The sequence below is a fragment of the Mytilus edulis genome, chromosome 4 (assembly GCF_963676685.1).
Source record: "Mytilus edulis chromosome 4, xbMytEdul2.2, whole genome shotgun sequence".
NCBI classification, from domain to species: domain Eukaryota; kingdom Metazoa; phylum Mollusca; class Bivalvia; order Mytilida; family Mytilidae; genus Mytilus; species Mytilus edulis.
In genome coordinates, this window is record NC_092347.1 from 29,155,768 (window position 1) to 29,177,003 (window position 21,236).

The 21,236-nt window shown below is 32.6% G+C and overlaps 2 protein-coding genes across 2 annotated transcripts in view; one reads left to right on the forward strand and one right to left on the reverse strand.

Annotated features, from left to right (window-relative positions):
* Positions 1-3,539: 3,539 nt before the first annotated feature.
* On the reverse strand, positions 3,540-14,247 carry LOC139519363 (uncharacterized). The gene is made up of 6 exons (XM_071311372.1): positions 14,127-14,247; positions 11,155-11,498; positions 10,067-10,293; positions 9,317-9,386; positions 7,047-7,235; positions 3,540-4,290 (listed from the first exon to the last, which is right to left on the reverse strand). The coding sequence occupies exons 2-6, from the start codon at positions 11,324-11,326 to the stop codon at positions 4,061-4,063; spliced, it is 888 nt and encodes a 295-aa protein (XP_071167473.1). The 5' UTR covers positions 11,327-11,498; positions 14,127-14,247; the 3' UTR covers positions 3,540-4,060.
* A 235-nt stretch (positions 14,248-14,482) lies between these two features.
* LOC139519362 (ras GTPase-activating protein 1-like) overlaps positions 14,483-21,236 on the forward strand; it is a 30,355-nt gene continuing 23,601 nt past the window's right edge. Inside the window, exons 1-4 of the mRNA XM_071311371.1 lie at positions 14,483-14,692; positions 19,461-19,610; positions 20,312-20,447; positions 20,758-20,828. Of these exons, the coding sequence (XP_071167472.1) occupies positions 14,517-14,692; positions 19,461-19,610; positions 20,312-20,447; positions 20,758-20,828 (533 nt within the window). The 5' untranslated portion in view covers positions 14,483-14,516. The remainder of the gene's footprint in view (positions 14,693-19,460; positions 19,611-20,311; positions 20,448-20,757; positions 20,829-21,236) is intronic.

Below are 21,236 nucleotides of genomic sequence, written 5' to 3' on the forward strand. Positions count from 1 at the left end.
CTCCATATCTAATTTTGTTTAGAATGTTCCAAACTTTGTTTCTACCAAATTTTATGCTTTTAACACAAAGTGCACAATTATTCACCTATCTGCTGGACTAATTGTCCTTTATAGTAAACAATTTTTTGTAAATTTTTGTACTCTTAAAAAATCTTCTCCTCTGAAACTTCTGAGACAAATTTAACCAAACTTGGTCACAATCATTATAAGGGTATCTAAATTTAACCAGATGCTCCGCAGGGTGCAGCTTTATACGACCGCAGAGGTCGAACCCTGAACAGTTGGGGCTAGTATGGACACAACATTCAAGCTGGATACACTTAAAAAAAAAATTGTTTTGCTTTTGAGCAATTCACTATGCTGTTGAATATTAATCCTCTCTAAAAAAAATATTTGAAGAAATTTTCTTTTTTAATTTCTGAAATCTGAAATGAGAAAAATTGAACCCCCCCCCCCCCCCCCCCCCCATTTTTTTGTCACCTCCCCCTTTCCCTTATTCCAAAAATGATCTCAATTCAAATTTCTAATGGAGTTTGCAACAATAACTACTCATTTAAATACATCATAAAATATTAAAATATTAAATGTCATACAGTCATGGTTAAAATTAATATTGATTAATAGTAACTTTTTAAAAAATAAATGGGGAATGTGTCCAAAGGGCCATATATGATGCCCCTGCTAGCATATAACATTATAAAGGGACATAACTCAAGAACTGTAAAAGTGAAGCTGCCAAAAATTGAATTAAACTGAGTTTAGAGGTAATAAGCATTATATACACTTTTCATTAAATTTTGTTGAAACAAAGTAAAGAGAACAGAAACTAATAAACAGCTGCGCCATGAGCGCATGATACGCCCGACGTCTTGTGTGGAAGTTTTATGCCAGTATCATAAATAGTTTCTGAGAAAGTTTTAAGCAATAACCATTTATTGTTTTTGAGACACGGCGGGACATGTGACCCACCCACACCCTTTTTTACAAATATCACTAAAATAAAATTTTGAATCAAACCAAAAAGTATACAGATCTTTAGATTGATATAACAAAGAAGTGTGTACAGTTTCAAGCAATAATCATAAATTGTTTTTGAGATATGGCGCGACATGTAAAAAAAAAAACCTCCCCTTTTTTACACAAGAGTGCACACGCTGAAATGTCTCGCCTTCTATACTAATCATTGATATTATGTTGATAGTCCTAGGTATAAAGCTAAGCTTTATTACAACTGTCACATAAACTTAACATTTACCAAGATAACTAAACAAAGACCAATGAACCTTGAAAATGAGGTCAAGGTCAAATGAAACATGCCAGGCAGACATGTACAGCTAACAATGCTTCTATACAACATATATAGTTGACCCATTACTTATAGTTTAAGAAAAATAGACCAAAACACAAAAACTTAACACTGTGCAATGAACTGTGAAAATGAGGTCAGGGTCAAATAAAACCTGCGTGACTGACATAAAGATCATAAAATATTTCCATACACCAAATATAGTTGACCTATGGCATATAGTATTAGATAAAAAGCCCAAAACTCAAAAACTTAACTTTGACCACTGAACCATGAAAATGAGGTCAAGGTCAGATGACACCTGCCAGTTGGACATGTACACCTTACAGTCCTTCCATACACCGAATATACTAGCCCTATTGCTTATAGTATCTGAGATATGGACTTGACCACCAAAACTTAACCTTGTTCACTGATCCATGAAATGAGGTCGAGGTCAAGTGAAAACTGTCTGACAGACATGAGGACCTTGCAAGGTACACACATATCAAATATAATTATCCTATTACTTATAATAAGAGAGAATTCAACATTACAAAAAACTTTTTTTTCAAGTGGTCACTGAACCATGAAAATGAGGTCAAGGACATTGGACATGTGACTGACGGAAACTTCATAACATGAGGCATCTATATACAAAGTATGAAGTATCCAGGTCTTCTACCTTCTAAAATATAAAGCTTTTAAGAAGTGAGCTAAAGCCGCCGCCACCGCCGGATCACTATCCCTATGTCGAGCTTTCTGCAACAAAAGTTGCAGGCTCGACAAAAATACTCAATAACTCAAAAATAAAATTTTGAGTCATCACCAAAAAGTATACAGATCTCTACATTAATATAACAAAGAAGTGTGTAAAGTTTTAAGCAATAATCATAAATCGTTTTTGAGATACGGCACGACATGTAAAACCCCCTCCCCCTTTTTTACAAAATACTCAATAACTCGAAAATGAAATTTTGAATCATCACCAAGAAGTATACAGATATTAAGATTAATATAACAAAGAAGTGTGTAAAGTTTTAAGCAATAATCATAAATTGTTTTTGAGATACGGCGCGACATGTAAAGAACTCCTCCCCCTTTTTTACAAAATACTCATTAACTCAAAAATGAAATTTTGAATCATCACCAAAACGTATACAGATATTAAGATTAATATAACTAAGAAGTGTGTAAAGTTTCAAGCAATAATCAAGAATCGTTTTTGAGATACGGCGCGACATGTGAAAAAAAAAAACACCCCCCTGTTTTAGTTACATAGTGCCGTAACTCAAAAAGTTTAAATCTTATTTTCACCAAAAAGTATTCAGATCATTTGACCATCATAAGAAACAACAATATAAAGTTTTATGAAATTTAGATAAGTCGTTCTCAAGTTACGGTGCGACATGTTTACGCCGGACAGACAGACGAACAGACACCGGACATTTGTATACCATAATACGTCCCGTCAAAATTTTAATGGGCGTATAAAAAATTCTTCAATTTTTCCATTTGTAAAGGGGCATAACCCAAGAATGGTAATCAAAGTGCTTGTAATCACTGAATGGTAAAGACTGCTTTAATTTATCAGTTGGTAGTAAAGTGAATATTGCATTGTATATTGTATATAGCATTGATTTAAGTTGATTCAACTACTATTCTGGACAAAAAAAGGTAACTCCAATTTTCAAAGCAGATTTCATAAAGCATTGGTTTTAGGTGATTGAACAACCATTCTGGACAAAGAAAGATAACTCCAATTTATTATCTTGAAACTACATAAATGCTTGTTTTTGGCCCCTTTTTTGCCCTTTATTCCTAGACTGTTTGCCCCATAACCCACAAAATATATCCCAACCTCCTACTAATGGTATTAAACATTGTGGTAGAATTTCAGAACAATTGAAATACTTAAACACAACTTTTTGTACTGACACTAGACAAATGCTTGTTTTGGGCACCTTTGGGGCCTTAATTCCTAAACATTAGGGACCATAACCCCCAAAATCAATCCCAAGCTTTCTTTTGTGGTTATAAACATTGTGTTAAAATTTTATTGATTTCTGTTTACTTATACTAAAGTTGTTATCTGGAAACTATCCGTCTTTGGACGATGATGACATGATACCAATATAAGACTGCAAAATTTTTTGCAGTCGTATAAAAATGTATCTGATGAACCCAACTACCAACCAACCAAGATGGCCCCCATGGCTAAAAATAGAACATAGGGGTAAAATAAAATGCAGTTTTGGGGTTATATCTCTGAAACTGAAGCATTTAGAGCAAATCTTACATGGAGTCAAAATTTTCAGACAAATCAGACAACCCGTAAAAATATTCATGTTTAAAATGGTGTAAACATTGAATAACAAGAATGTGTCCAAAATACACAGATGCCCCAATCATTTTTTATATTCAGTGGACGGTGAAATTGGGGTCAGAATTTGGCATTAAAATTTGAAAGATCATATCATAAGGAACATGTATACTAAGTTTCAAGTTGATTAGACTTCAACTTCATCAAAAATACCTCAACCAAAAACTTTAACCTGAAGTGGGACAGACAGACGAATGAACAGTCCAGAAAACATAATGCCAATAAATGTGGTATAAAAATGGGGCATAAAAAGTAAATAAACAAGTAAATGAGTCTAAAAAAACATGTAACATTATCCAAGGAAGATATATAAATAATTAATTATCATATTTATACATTGTCATTATCTTTTCAAACTTTGGAATATTGGTATACCGTTGTTTGACTGTTTCTTAGTTTTTGAATTTGATAATTATATCTTGTGTTAACATATGATTAAAGCTACTTAACCCTATATATTTGTCATTAATTGTAAATGTTTCACTCATTTTTTGGTTCACCATTAAGAACAAGTCTATGACCGAGATCTTCTCTCCCTTCAAACTCTTCAGCAATTTCTCCATAATGACAAATATCCAACCGCCAGCATCTTCCATGTTTAAATTGTGATATGACAAATAACCTGAAAAAAAATCCAACACCATCATTATAAGGGATGTTTTTATGTTCATATGACACATTGCTTGAAAACAAGCATTCTGTGAGTATTGTGAGAAAATACATAGCTATAGTCCGCTATCAGTTAAAAATTAATTCTATTGGAACAAAATTCTAACTTGATCTATAACTTGTCATAGTGTAAACTATATACATGTAAAAATTATCAAGTGAATACCTTCAAGCATGAGAAAAAAAGTGTTGAAAACTGACTCTACACAAAATCATCAGATCAGAATAAAATTTGATCTTGATCAGTAACTTGTCATGATAAATCTCTATACCAATTGTCAAATCAATATCTTCAAGAATGACAAAAATAGTGTTGAAAAACTGATTATTTAAGTGATTATTCTAAGTCAAAGGACTATAACTCTGCACAAAATCATTTGACTGAAACAAAATTAAAACTTGATCTGTAACTTGTCATGATAAAACAATATACCAAATACCAAATCATTATCTTCAAGCATGAAGAAAAAAGGTTTGGAAAACTGATTTGGCGGACTGACAGATAGACAGACAGACAGAGTGCAAACCTAAATTCCCCTACTGACAAAATCGACGGTACTAAGGGGACTAAAAAAACAGTACACATTGGGGAATCACTAATAGTAAGTCAATGCTATTTGGTACATCTGAATGTCATGAAAATTATTTGGCCGTGCATTCTAAATCATGGTCTTTCATGGGTTTTTGATACCACAAACTAGTCAAAACATTTACTAAATTTTATCATCGGTATAAGGACATCATTCGTAAATATAGCTCAACGAACATGCAGACTTCTTATACGTTCAGGTATTTCGCATCCAATTTTTTATGGAAATATTCTTTATAAAGCACAAAGGTGTCAGTATTCACCTCAAAAACTAACAAAACCTTTGAATAGACTTATTAAGAAGGGATATAGTTACGATACTGTTGTCAGGTCATTAAAGATTGCATATTTTGGCGTTAATATTGATTCACTTATAGGGTCTTTGCATCAAAACTAAACACATTTATTCAAAAACCAGTTGTTGGCATGACACGGGTTATGTTCTTCTCATATATGTTATGATGGTATGATACTAAACCCCTAACGGGAAGGATTGTGCCTGATGTTCATATGATGAAATCATAGTCTTTCAGTCAGTTTAATTGAAGTCTGGAGCTAGCATGTCAGTTAACTGCTAGTAGTCTGTTGTTATTTATGTATTATTGTCATTTTGTTTATTTTCTTTGGTTACATCTTCTGACATCAGAGTCGGACTTCTCTTGAACTGAATTTTAATTTTAATGTGCGTATTGTTATGCGTTTACTTTTCTACATTGGCTACATTGGCTAGAGGTATAGGGGAGGGTTGAGATCTCACAAACATGTTTAACCATGCCACATTTTTGCGCCTGTCCCAAGTCAGGAGCCTACTGGCCTTTAGTATGGCGTTCATTATCACTGAACTAGTATATATTTGTTTAGGGACCAGTTGAAGGACGCCTCCGGGTGCGGGAATTTCTCGCTACATTGAAGACCTGTTGGTGACCTTCTGCTGTTGTTTTTTTCTATGGTCGGGTTGTTGTCTCTTTGGCACATTCCACATTTCCATTCTCAATTTTATCTATTGACTGAAACCTTTGTGTAGGTCTATGATTAGTTCAGGGGATCCACTTATGATAAGTCAATGATATTTGATATGCAGTTGTATTAATTGGCATCTATACATCTCCATGGATATAGCTTCACCCCCTTAATGTTTATTTCATTGAGAAACCATGTTTTGGAAAATTATCATAAATTCAAAATGCCTCAAGCGAACTCGGGTAGTTGTACGATTTCTATGGCAAAGAGTGAAGACCAGTCGTAGTATTACTGCCATTCATTTTAGTGCAATTTTTCAGTATATAAATACTTAATCAAGTTGTTGTCAATTTTAAAAACAGGTTGAGCTATAGGTAAAGTTTTACAGTAACACCTATAAGCAACTCACTGTAAAATTTTAAAAACTACAACCACAGAGTGATGTAATGTTTTCCCGCAGAAAAACTAAGTCCATTTATAAGTAAAATACGGAAAAAATGGAATTTTATTTTCACAAAATTTACTTCTGGATACTATCTTATGATCATAAATAAGCTTCTGTCCAAGTTTGGTAGAAATCCAGATTATTTAAAAAAGTTATTTAAATTTTTAAAACTTTAACCACAGAGTGTATGTAATGTTTTCCCGCAGAAAAACTAAGTCCATTTATAAGTAAAATAAGGAAAAAATAAGGAGAGAATTTTATTTTCACAAAATTTACTTCTGGATACTTTCTTATGATCATAAACAAGCTTCTGTCCAAGTTTGGTAGAAATCCAGTATGGTTTAAGAAAGTTATTAAAAAAAAAAAGGTGTCACCAAATTCTGTTGTGTGGTTTCAGGAGTTGAGATGACAAGAACAGGACTGACAGAGGGACAGACAGACGGACAGACTGGTCAAAAATATTATACCCTCCTGGGGTATAATAATAATAAATCAATGATATTTAGTACACAGTTAGCTTATCAAAAACATATGGCATTTTCAATGATGTTATTTGGGTCTGCAATTCAGTATTGTTTAAGGACGGAATGTTTTGCATAGTAAACTGGTTAAAAGTATTTGTCTAGGGAAATTAACTGAACATTAGCATGCATCTCCCCCCTTTCTCCTAGTAAATTCCAGATGAATTCAGCAAACAAGTGCATAACAAATATACCTGATGGTGACGAAAACATAACAATACTGTCTCTGATACATGGCTGTGCTAATTTCCAGGTTTTAGGCCAGGGCATACTATTCAGAGCCCCTGTTGACAGAGATCTCCCACTGGCTCCAGTTGAAAGTTCTTCTGGTGTCTGTTGATTACCATTTGCAGGTACATGACTCCCAAAACTAGGTACAGTATCTGAAAAAAACAATGGTTGAGAATTATAAAGTCATACAATGGTTTAAACAACTGTAGCTACAGACTTAAAGGAGACTTGACACGCTTTTCAATGGTTATTTATACATATCTTTCCCTAAAAATACATTAAAAATCTGAATTAAAAAGATAGTCACATTAAGGCACATTAAACATGAACATCAAACACAAAGCACTTAATTTTTGGATTAACTTTGAAAGTGTGTCCAAAATCAAAAATCTAAAACATTGTAAAATTGGGCATATCAAAGAACACCAATAATTCATTTTTTTATGAAATCTTAATTTCAGACCCCAATTCGGAACAACTTGAATTCTGTGCCTACAATCAAAAATATAAATAAACACTTAGATTTAGCATATCAAAGAACCCTACAAATTTGTTTTTTAGAAATCAAATGATGCTCAGTGATATTAATGGCCAATATATAAAATGTATTGATTGTCAATAAATAGTGGGGGTTCCAACCCCCAGAAACCCCCCTCTGGATCTGTCATTGAGTGTAGTAAATAAAATACTTCAATGATGAGTGACTATCTTTATAAAAATTACTCCTATGGTGAATGTAATAGATAAATACTCCAATGATGAGTGAACTTACCCCGTTAATTAAATACTCATATGATTATTCTTAAACAATATACGCCTATGGTGAGTGTTCTTAATAGAATACTCCATTGGTGAATGTCCTTAATGAAGTACCCCCATGGTGAGTTTCCCTTACTAAATACTCTATTGGTGAGTGTTCTTAATAAAATACTATATTGGTGAGTGCCATTAATAAATGTACTCCTATGGTGAATGTTCCTTAAAAAAATGCTCATATGTTGAGTGTACTTAATAAAATACTTCTAGAATGAAATTCAAAACAGTGTGGATGTGGCCATTGATTGACACATTAAATTCATCCATTGTCTGGGACAATTTAGGTGAACGTTGTATGTAACGACCACTTCTCACTATGTACTTTTTAAAGACACTTAAGCTATCGGGTCACCAAAGGTTCTCAACACCTTAATAAAGTAATTCGAAAAATTAATCAGAAATAACACGATGTTTTGATTGATATCAATTATATAAATCAAAACATAAAGGTTATTCCTGATTCAATTTTCGAATTATTTTATAATTAAAGGCGTTAAGAAACCTTTGGTGACCCCACAGTTTGTATGTCTATCATAGGTACGTCGTGAACAGTGGTCGTTACAGACAAACGTTCACGTAAATTGTCCCAGTCAATGGATGAATTTAATGTGTCAATCAATGGCCACAGCTACACTGTTTTGAATTTCATTCTATGTTGAGTGTACTTAATAAAGTACTCATATTGTAAGTGTGCTAAATGTTTACAGCAAGTTTAATATTAGCAACTAATTTGGCATTATATTGTTATGCTTTACTTAATTCTGAAACCCACCACAAAGTATATAAATACAGTTTCACTTACTTTTTCAACTCAGATTTTGAAAATTCCTTTTTTATTTGAATTCATTTGACCTGAAATACCATTTTGTTTGCAAACTATTACTGTTTCATTACATCTTATTTTTGAACTTTTACTATTCTTTTTCATTTCATTTGACTATGATTTATATGAATGTTGTCATTTGTAAATAAATTGTTGGTTCTATTTGATTTATGTCTCAATTCTGCCAAAATCTGATATCAGGTATCCAGAGGATCAAATAGGCAACTACACATTCCAGGAGGGTTACACTGACTGTCCCCCTACTGTTATTCCAATACTGAATATAAAATAAAAGAGTTCTAATGTCCCCCTTGTTGCACACATTTTTGGAACAGTTTATAAATATCTTAGAAAAATGGAGGATTCAAAGCAAATGTAAATTTTCTTTTTCTTATACTGAACTTTTCCAAGGGGCATAACTTGTTAAAAATATTTGATCAGCACTGATTTTCAAAGAAAAGGGTCTAAGACATTGCTAATATAAATCTATATATTAATGATATATCAGTATAATAATTGTGTGTATAAATAAGGCTCATCTTAAATTATTTATCGCTTCAACTGGCAAAAATAATAAAGACCCTACATACTAACTTGAATGATGCACTCCTTGGTCTCTCCCTAGTTTAGTCACTGTTCTTTCATCTGATCTATTTCTGCACATCTGTTAAATATAAATACAAATTTACATTCTTGCCGTCCCTGAAAGGACATCAGAAACAGCTACCCAATAAGCAAGCTTTAATAGATATATTGTGCGCAAACTTTTAAAAACCAAAGAAAGTAAGCCAATGGTACCTTTGCACTATAAGCATTAGAAAAATAGCTCTAATGTAAAACATATCTTACAGTAATGATATCTTTTAGAAAAGTGTTTTTCCTGAAATAAAACATTTTTATTAGTGGTAAATTGCAAATTTCAATTCCAATTATTCTGTTCAGAACTCAACCATCCCTGCAGTAAGTTACTGTAACTGGTTGTTTTTATTAACATCAATTCAATTGTGCTATAAAAAACATCTTCCTTTGATATTTTTGCAGTTGTTGTGTACTAGTATTAGATTTTTATTTTATCTTGATTTTAAAATTAAATCAAAAGGTCAACTTGTAACTTGGTACATATATATTCATTTCGATGCACCATAAACTAATTACTTTAAAGGATTAAGGAATGAATGGACTGAAAGGAGCATAGGCAAGAAAATATAATGCTGCTTTTCTCTTTTAACATTTTAGACAGAGCGTAAACAACTGACATTTCTAGATATGTAAATTACCTTTACGAAAGGATTCAAAGCAATGAACATATTGAAGATTAAAGTGCAAATTAAATCATGATAGTACCTGCATGATGAAAATTTTCTGTTTATCTTTAACGTCTTCAAATATTTTCAGCAGCTCATTTACTTTGTATCTGTTTGATCGCCATGCAATTTCTAAAGACACTTCAATTCCTGTTTTGTCATTACCGGTACTATCTTTTTCAACAGTGTCTTGTTCTTGTTCGACCCCATGTGAACTGACAGCTAATACAAGATATTCATATCCTCCTTCCTCAAATGTATTTTTCACTGGCAAAAAAATAGTGTTATACTATATACATTACATTACAACTCTAGGTTTCCTACCTATCTATTTTATTATGACAGCAATTACATTTATTTTATAGTGAGCTAGCTTAAGGTGAAGGTTAAAACCCAGCACCATTTGTTTGCACCTGTCCTAAGTCAGGAATATGTTGTTCATGCAGTGGTTGTAGGAAGTTTGTTGATGTGGTTCTTGATCCTTGTTTTTTATATAGATTAAACCATTGGTTTTCCAGTTCGAATTGTTTTATACTAGTCATTTTGGGGCCCTTTATAGCTTGATTTTTGGTGTTAGCAAAGGCGTCTTGATGAAGACCGTACTTTGACCTATAATAGTTTACTTTTTATACATTGTGACTTGGATGGAGGAGAGTTAATTTTCTCATTGGCATTTATCATTTATGACTTTGAACTTTGACTTTTTAACTAATTCCTATATAAACAGTTTTAAACGACAGACCATGGTTATTTAAAAAATAATAACATTTTCCGTATCAAGTTAGTAAGTTGGATAAAACAATCGTACGATTTCATTGACACCGACACGCAATTACGACTTCATTTGGTTACTGTAGTTTATGTCCTTTGTGGTTTATAGACATATCGTGGCTCCTAATTGGAAAGGATGACAAAATGGACACATGCAGAGAATTGATACTTTAAATTTAAAATCAATGGTGATATCACTTATCTAGCAGAATAAAACTTTAATATTAATTTATGAATTTGAGCATTTTTATACAGAATGGACATAATATCAATTTTTAATTTTTTGGCGAAGTTTCCCTTGATTGTTGATTGATTGTTTCATAACAATAATCTCACGTGGTTTGATTTATAACTTACAATCCTTTAACTGTTTTTTAAAGTCTTCTGCTTTTCTAGGTGGGGTATAGTTCTTCATATCAATCTTTTCAACTTTACATCCTTCAACCTGGCTCCAGAAGGCTTTAAACTTTTCATAATTATCACTTGCACCATCTTCATTTAGAGGAAATATTTTGGCTAATATGCTCATTCCTCTTGAATGTTATTGTTGTGGATTCGAAAGTTCCTCTGAAATATTATTGTTGTGGATTGGATAGTTCCTCTTGAATGTTATTGTTGTGGATTGGATAGTTCCTCTGAAATATTATTGTTGTGGATTGGATAGTTCCCTCTTAAATATTATGGTTGTTGATTGTAAAGTCCTGGAAAAATAATAAAACATTATTTTTGGATTATCTCTACAAACATGATAAAATATTATTGTTCAATGTATCAAATCAATGATAAATCGAGGACTTTTTTTTTATACTGCTCCCTTTCCTTACTAGTCCTGATCAGTCCTGCTGACTTCATAGATTTGACTAAAATGATTTTGAACTTGATTTGATATGATTGATATATTGTTGTTTGCTTATTTAAATTGTGTAAACTCAAGCGTTCTGGTGGTAAATATTCGGTTGTCGTATCTAGGTCAAATATGTCAATTTTGGAATGCAACACATTACAGTCATAATAAATGAATTAATAACAATATGTGCATCATTTAAGAGTTTGGAAGTGTTTGAATTTAATGAAATATATTAAATGCATGCCAATTTGATAAAATTCATTATTCTGCAGTAGTCAATATACGCATGTGCAAAAAAAAATATTGGATTTAGAGCATGCATGGTTTATTATCATAAAGCGAAAGAAACACGTCATATTAAAATCAAGTTTTTTCTATAATATCTAATTGAAAAAATAACTCTTGACAAAAAAAGTACCATACTGAACAGAAAAGGAAATTAAATTTGAAGGAAAATTATATTATGTTTGACTCCAGAATATCACCAAAATCAGGCTTTTCAATTGGTATGAAAGTTGCACTTACAAATATATGCCAATTAGTAACAGCTAGGATACTTGCAGATTCAAATAAACTATAGTGATTCCAACATTTATTTGGACAAAGATTCTACAAATTTTTCATCAAAATTGTTTTATGGTTGTCAGACTGTTTACAATAAAGGAAGAATCGCTGAGAAATGTTAAAGAATTTCAAAATTTATTTGAGTAGAAATGAAGAGAATTTTTTTAACTTATGGACGAAAAAGTCCACAGCCAGGAAAAAGAGTCTTTAGATTAACATCTGCGAATGAATAAAATAAAATATACATAAATATTAAAACAATATATAAAAGATGAAGAAATTCACATACTGAAGTAGCTATAGTAACTTGTGTTGTTTTGGGTTGAGACAATGAGGGCAGTTAAATGTGGCTACCTTCAACATGTTCAAGACGAAAAACAGTAAAAATTCTTGCCAAACAACGTTAACCGTAATGGTGCACGACTTTTAATGTACTTTCTAGAAGACGATAAAAGATTCGATTGAAATTGACTATTCATGTTTTTCGTTTACTTTTCTACATTGGCTAGAGGTATAGGGCAAGGGTTGAGATCTCATAAACATGTTTAACCCTGCCCCATTTTTGCGCCTGTCCCAAGTCAGGAGCCTCTGGCCTTTGTTAGTCCTGTATTATTTTTAATTTTAGTTTCTTGTGTATAATTTGGAGTTTAGTAAGGCAATCATTATTACTGAACTAGTATATATATTTGTTAAGGGGTCAGCTGAAGGACACTTCTGGGTGCAGGAATTTCTCGCTGCATTGAAGACCTATTGTGGACCTTCTGCTGTTCTGTTTTATGGTCAGGTTGTCGTCTCTTTGACACATTCCCCATTTCCATTCTCAATTCTATGTTAATTTTTTTATTAACATAATGGTAACAATATTTATTTGAGATCTCTGACGAATCACAATGAGCAGATAAGGATATTTGGATGAATCACAGTAAGATTTAAACCAATTTGACGCTAATGGTAGCCAAAAATAACCATTAAACGACTGACAGTTAGTAATTACTATCCTCGAGAATGAGCTGTACGTGTGCACCTGCAAAAACTAGATTTTTTTTGAAAAAAATACCTTTCCTCTTTTTGCTCGTTTCTATCAGGGACAGCCTATACTAACTATAAAGAAGAATAATCTGTCCCTGTTTTATGCTCAGACAGAGACATGTAATTGTATTAATTTAAATGTCTCTTGACTCGGGCGATGTATGTATGTACATTTGTATGTACTGGTAAATGCCTCCGATATCCGAAGAACCCCTTGAAAACTGCGAGGGTACAGTGGCATCCATGTACACTCCCTAACGGGATTAATGGAGATGTGTCACTAACGTATGTTTATACGACAATTATTTTTCCAAGGACAATCAATCCCCACCCAACACAAAGGGAGTGCTAGGACACCGGGCAGTCTGCAATCTAATTAAAATTAAATCTCTCACTCGCAGCGACCAAGCATTAAAAAATGAGCGAGTGAGAGATTTAATTTTAATTAGATTGGGCAGTCTGTTATTATGGTGGAGGAAGCCGAAGTACTCGGAGAGAACCACCGGGCCACTCGGTGGAAACAGACAAACCAGAGAGATATCAGAAGATTGATCTCCAGGTCAAAGTAAGGGACAACTTTGACCAACCCAGGCCCCCAAAGTACACATTCTAGTTTAAACTCCGGTCTGGGTACCAGAGATGTGTGTGAGAGGGTGAAAATTACCCTTCTGATGTGCTGATATTTTTAGAACCCCGAGTGAGAATCGAACTCGGGACCTTCAGCACTGTAGCCATCGGTCTTAACCACTAGACCACGAACTCACACTAATGTCTACTTTCGGTTTTGTAAATTACACATTATTTTAAACATGTTTAAAACAGTATCAGCTTTTCAACCCTTTTCATATTTCCCATTCCTTAAATCATATTTTGATTTTGCTCGACGTACCTTCTTCTTTTTATTCCTCTAGTTGTTTTGTTCCCTGATATTTATTATCAGTATGCAGTTAGCAAAATTTCTACTTTCTGTTTAATTCTTAGAGGACGACAACTCGCCCCCACTTTTCAACCCAAGAGCCAACTCACCCTATTTCCCCAAATTCGCCCCTCTCTTTCTTTTCTACATCGTAAAATTCGAAAATTTGCTCAGTCGAAAGGTCTAAACACCTGGTGAATGAAAACCTAAATAATTGAAGCTGGAGTGAAGAAGAACATTAATGTTCTTCAAAATTATTTCAAAAGTAAAGGTCAGAACTGATGAATGAATCTGCCAAATTTGGCGGGAAATAATTTTGTCCAATCAAAATGTAGGTGCTCATTCATCTTCGTAAAAGTAACAATGGCCGACAAAAACAAATTTTCACCATCAACAAGTGGTCACAGTCTGTCCAGCCCTGCATTGAGCCCTGATGACACAACGACAGAAAATGCAGATGATGAAGATCCTTCATTAGAAAACCAAGATAATGTTGAGCAGACACTGTTCATCAAAATGAATGCGCCACCCGAAAACCGGTGTGTTTTTCGTTTTAAAATTTTCATTTTGTACATAAATATTACAACGTAAAATCACATAGATGATTCAGTCACTGTTTTTGATAATCAGCATGATTTTTGCAAAAATATTTCAAATGCAGGCGAAGTTAAGAAAACAAAATGTCTATAAATTAGTTGACAGATCCAAATTAGGATAAATTATAATTATTTCCTGGTAAAACAGCAAATCATAATATCCTTTTAATGGGCTTTAAAATCAATTGAACAAATTTATTATCAATATTTGAAGTCGATGCCTCCTCAAAAATCATTTGGCTTATTAAAAATACGATAATGTGAGCTAGGGAGACTTATTTATTTTAAAAGAACTGATTCGGGGAAGCTTCAAAATGGTACATGTAGCTCTTAGGTCCTTATGTTATGATATTTTGTCTATTTGCGGAATAGAGCTACGGTTCTGCAACTAGGACTTGCATATTTCAAACTGCAGTGGTACTGTCGACTTATTATTTACTCATCATGCTATGTCATGTCCCAATCTTACATGCAACCAGCGCATACCATTTTATTGCACAAAGAGGAAAATATGCTGAGCAAAAGCACAAAAGAGAAAACCTGCACATTGGGATAGTTTGTGCCAACATGCCTTAAGATTGAGCATTTTAGGATCTACTTCAAATGTCAGATCCATCCCTTAATTTATAAATTGGTCATTTAAATATGTTTTCATTTTTTTCTGTTGTTAACAATGACCATCGATATATCACACCTGCTAACTCAACTTTAAACCAGGGAGATTCACCCTCACCCTTCTTTGACATAGCTGTTTGGGTTGAAATATTGCAAATCTACAAAAATGAGAGATCATTGGGATTGCACCTTGTCCATTTTTGGTTTAAATGCAGTGATCGGGAAGGACGTGCGCCTATAGCACATATTGACAAGAAATGGTGCATACAGTGACAAATGTAAGCGCCCACGTGGCGCATGATATTTTTCACTTTGTTTCAAAATGTTTAGATATCGTCAAATGAATTTCCGATCGTGTTCCGTGCCGCCATGTGTGTGTACACAACTGTGTAATGTTCCTCCAATAATAGGAGCACCTATATATTTTTGGGACGTCTCGGGTGTTTCCCTATCATAATAGAACCATGCGATTTAACGTCTCGGTGTTTTCCTATTGTAATAATAGAACCTTGCGGTCTAACTGATAACCCGAAAAACGTAATTAACCATCATTCATGATATATTTGTTTATAAACAACTTTAAATTTGTTAAATATGGCTAGTACAGACGAGATTTAACTCTAATAATAATCTCATTTAGTTTAGCTTATTATTATTTTGATTGAAGAACCCCAAGACTTTTTAGGAATATAATTTTTGTCTCCATAAAAGACGCCTAACTGTCCTTGTCATTTTTTGGTCTTTGGCTCGTTTTCACATTTTGTAAACATGACTTCAGCGATTTGTTGTTAATGTACAATGTATGTTCTATGAATGGTACTATATATGTTATTCTTGTCACTGTGATGAAGTTATAATAATACAAGAAGTGCAGAGGAAATGCCTGAAATGTCCTCTGATACGGAATGTCTCGAATAGGTATGGTATCGACGAAGACCCAAATTTAATGTACAAAAAAAAACCATGAACATGAACAAGGCAACAGTACCAGTTTAAACATTGTAAATAAAGGTTGACTTAAATATTGTTGGGGTTGGAAGAAGTTATTGTATGCTCATTGAAATTGAAATAATAAAATCACAGGAACAATATCCATGATTTTATTTAAAATCATAAAGGTAAGTATCAACACCTCTTTGCCAAAATATACTGATATCTTTTTTTTTACAGAAGTCAATTAAAATGGCCCACTCATTTGACAACATGGCCCATTATTTTTTAAAATGGCCCATTGAATTTATTTTTGAGGGGCCCAGGGCCCATAGTGAGAAAAACCTTCCAGATCACTGTAAATGTCCCATTCTGATATTCCAAAGGGGTCAAAGAGACACAATAAATTATTACTAGCACATACTTATGTAACAATGTGCGTCTGTTCATAAAAAAACAAATTGGGATTATCTTGTCAAAAATGTTTCCTTCATGGTCAGCATTATATATTGTCACTTGAAATATCTCAGATTTTCTTAAATGACACAATAAAATACTAGAATCCTGAATATTTTGTTGACAAAATCAATTCAGCCTATGATTTGAATATCAATTGATCATCACTTAGCATCCCTGGCCCCCTAATGGCCTGTCAGGGTACAAGGCCTCTGATTGGGTTTAGGTGGCCCCCTTATCCCTAATTGCAATCCTACAAATGTCTCCTTCCAACATGTCCAATTTAGATTGGAGGGTGTTTGGCCAGTAATAGTGTTTGAATCAATGAGTATCTAGACTAAAGTTTTCTAGCAAAATGACTTTTTCGATGCTGAAAAACATGCATAAGTATTGTTATTATTTGTTAATTTTTCATCTATTTATCATGTTATAAATGTATAGAAATATCTTTCTTGTACATCTAGACCAATGACATTGTCGACTCATTGAATAAAAAGTAAAAAAAAAAAGAAATGGAGGCATGAATATTACACTATATACATGTTTGCTTTAATTTTCTCTTTGTTAAATTTAATCCTGGCATGGTATCAAAGATGAGTTTATTTGTACTCATTATATCATTCTGGAAAGTTAATCATATACATGAGCAGTCAACAATCAACTGGAAAACAAAAGCAGAACCAAAATCCCCTCAATTATTCTTTCAACTGATATTGAAAATATATACATGATAAACATGCTATAAATATATGTAAACACATTAAGTTGGAAGATTGAAGAATAACCAACTTGACGACAATCTTTTTTTCTAAGGGCCCATTTTTAAATGGGCGTGCAACATTTACAACAAAAAGATGTAAAAAAGAAATTCCTGAATCTATCATATGTATGCTATTTGTTCCTCTATGAAAATGAAATAAAATGAAAGTATGTTAATGAAAATTGTGGATTTGTGGAATTAAAGCTTTTCTTTTTGTTGCAAAGGATTATTACTGTAAATTAATATTACCTCAGGGAATAATCTTGCAGCCAAAATGTGGATTAAGCTTAATGCATAAGTTAACAATATTTTCAAAATCGCTTTAACTTATAGCTAAGTATTAAATTGTTGCCATCAAAATCAGTATAAAGGCAACAACTAGCTGAAGTGATCTTCAATTCACACAGGTAAACAAAAATGGTGACTATAAAGGAAAATCAAGATTTTTGAAACCAATTTAAACAGGATACGTGGCAAGAAGTGGTTCCATTTATTAATCTACCTAGCGGTCTGATGACTCCTCAAAGAGTTATTGCTCAGGTTGAAATGAGGATTTTTGCTGATTTAAAAGTTTTTATGCTCTTGAAGGGGGCTTAAAAGGTTTACCCTTATCTATCTGTATGCATGACCTGAAATTTGTTTCTGTTTTCTTACTTAAGTTTGCCTTAACCAAATGAAACTTTTAACATAATTCCTATTTCTACCAAACAGTTGAAATTTGAATTTGGCTGGTGTTAGATTCACTGTTCCTAAGTTATGTCCCTTTATAAATGGAAAAACACCTGAATTTGCTGATTAACACTCTACTTTGCCTCAACCAAATGGTATATGAACTTTCAACACAAATTATTACCACTAACACATATCAAGATTGAATATGGGTGGCATTACTTTCACTGTTCTCAAGTTATGTCCCTTTATTGACTCTTGTTTATATATTGTAGTTACAAGTGGGGGTAACTTTCGTACCATTTATTTGTGTGTGTCCAAAGTATAGAAATTCTATAGAGAAAGTGTAAATGATAGATATTATCAGTAAAATATTATCTACAAAAAATGAGCCTAACTCTCAGTAACTCAAGTAAAATTTGAATTACAGCAACCTAGTTCAGTAATTCTTTTTGTATCCAACTGTTAGTTATGTCTCCTTTTGTTGACTTCTACTGTCTTTTCTTTTTCTTTTTATACAACTTTGTTTGGGTTAAAACTATTTTTTTATCTTTGTACACAGGTTTATAATTATATTATTGGCATGAAGTTGAAGTACCCTAATACTGTGTGTATCATATCACCATGACCTTTATGTAACCTTGACATTTGACTTACAAGTCAAAATACTTGATTATATTCTTACATTTATTATATTGGTGGAAAAGTCATATGTGATAATTATACCTGCAAAACACTATAAACTAATTGGTTTAAAGATGTGATACAACATGTACAATATAGCAATGGAATGTCTATTTGTGTAAATGAATGTCGGTATTATTTTCATTGTATGCTAAATAAACCAAATACGTTTTTTCCTGCTCTGGTTTCTGTGGGAAACAATTCAAATTAATAAATAAAATAATAATTGAAACAATAGATACTATTTCCTGGACAGGAAGAAGTGATTCATCATAGAAACTATCTACAAATATTTGGCATCCTTAAATTATCATGTTAGTTTGAAATATGCTTATAACTGTTGTTTAATTAAATAAAATCCATAAAAGCAGTGTACCCTACTAGAAATTTAAAAGCATCTTGGCAAAGAGCATGTAGAGGAAAGTTTACAAAATGTAGTTGTTGAAATTCATGATCCAGGATAAACTATCATAGAATTTCATATTTACTGTACAATGAATTAACAGTGTTACTATTGAATTATGTTACCTTGATGCTAAAAGAGAGAACAATGTGTACCTAGTATGTAGCATAAATTATTTGATGTGATGTTTTTAGGTGGTATCATGGTTGTCTGGGGAGACAGAAAGCTGAAGAAAGATTAAGAACTGCAGGAGAAGTGGGATGTTACCTTGTTCGTGAAAGTGAAAGTAACAAAGGATCATATGTATTGTCATACCTAGGGAAAAATGGAATGACTCATTTCAAGTAAGTGATTATTGTTGAATCAGAGGTGCAAAATACATGTTTACAGGTTATAGTTGTTCTCTAGTGTTAAAGTTACAGTCTAACATTTCATGTACTGGTAATTGCAAGCCCAGTAGGACTTTTATTCCTGCTGCATGACACTGTGATGTTTCATTTTATGCTTAGCAATGGTCAATTATAAGAAGTCATGAAGATTTATCAAAAAGAAAAAAAGATTGAGATATTATTATGAACAAATATAACTCTGAAGTACATGTATATGTGATTAGTCCCATTTAAAATCATCCTGTCACAAACAAATATGTAATAGATATAAGAAGATGTGGTATGAGTGCCAATTGCAATGAGAAAACTCTCCATCCAAATCACAATATGTAAAAAGTAAACCATTATAGGTAAAAGTATGGCCTTTACAATGTTTATACAGATCCTTAACTCACACTGAATGTTTCTTTGCCAATTAATGCATATTTGACGAAGTGTCGGGTAGTGTGATTTGGGGTTAATCTTGTTTTACATTTTAGAACAGTTTCTGTTTATCATCATTATTATGACTAATATGTTCTTCCTCTTTTAAGGATGGATGATGAAGAATTTATATCAGTAGGAGGTGTTTAACTTGTATTGCTGTAACTTTAGCATCTTTCATAATTCTGTCAAGGGAAGAACTATACGTACATGTATATTTTTATTATTTTCAGGATTTCATCGTATTGTGGTGACTATTACATTGGTGGGAGGCGTTTTGACTCTCTGTCGCTACTTATAGGTTACTACACATCAGTTTCATACTTACTGAAGGAGGAACAACTTAAATCCCCTGTAGAACCACCTGAGGTAAATACCAATAGCACAGGTTAAAATATAAAGATAAGAAATGTGGTTATAATTACAGTTCTTGGTTCTCTCCAGCTACTCTGTCTGTTTACACCAGTAATATAGATATAGGCGTAGGGAAGGACGATAAGAATAAATATTGCAACTTTGAAAAAGGCATATTGTACTCAAACTTTTTTTCTAATACATTTGTATGTCAATTGTCAAAATGATTGTGGTAATCCAAAAGGAAAAGTGATGACAATGAATAGAGGTGGCAGTGGTTGTAATGTTAATGTAAATACTTAGGTTTATTATCTTACCTTTGTAGCCAGTTGATGATAAGAGGAAAGTAGTTGCTATCTATCCATTTTCTAAAATGCCAGAAACAGATGAACTCAGGTAAAGTTGTTTATTCATTACAAATTTATTTTAATTTGCACTTGAACATACATGTAATAGTAAGTTATACACATTTTATGAATTATATAATAGATACCAAAAGATCAACAAGGGTTTAATAGATAACCATCAATTAATTAATTACAGAAAGTACTTTTAGATAAATACAATGTTTATTTTAAAACACAGTTCAAGCGTAAATTTGGATGGCATCACCATCACCTTTCTCTAGTTATGTCCCTGTATGAATGGAAAAATTGGCAACTTTGCTGTTTCAGCAATCAATCTTTTCTTTGCCTCTACTTAATGTTATTATTGAATTGAGGTGGTGGTGAAAGTCCACATTACTTTCTCCATTTTAGAGTTATGCCCCTTTATGTAGATAAATTGCTAAATCAAGCTCAAATA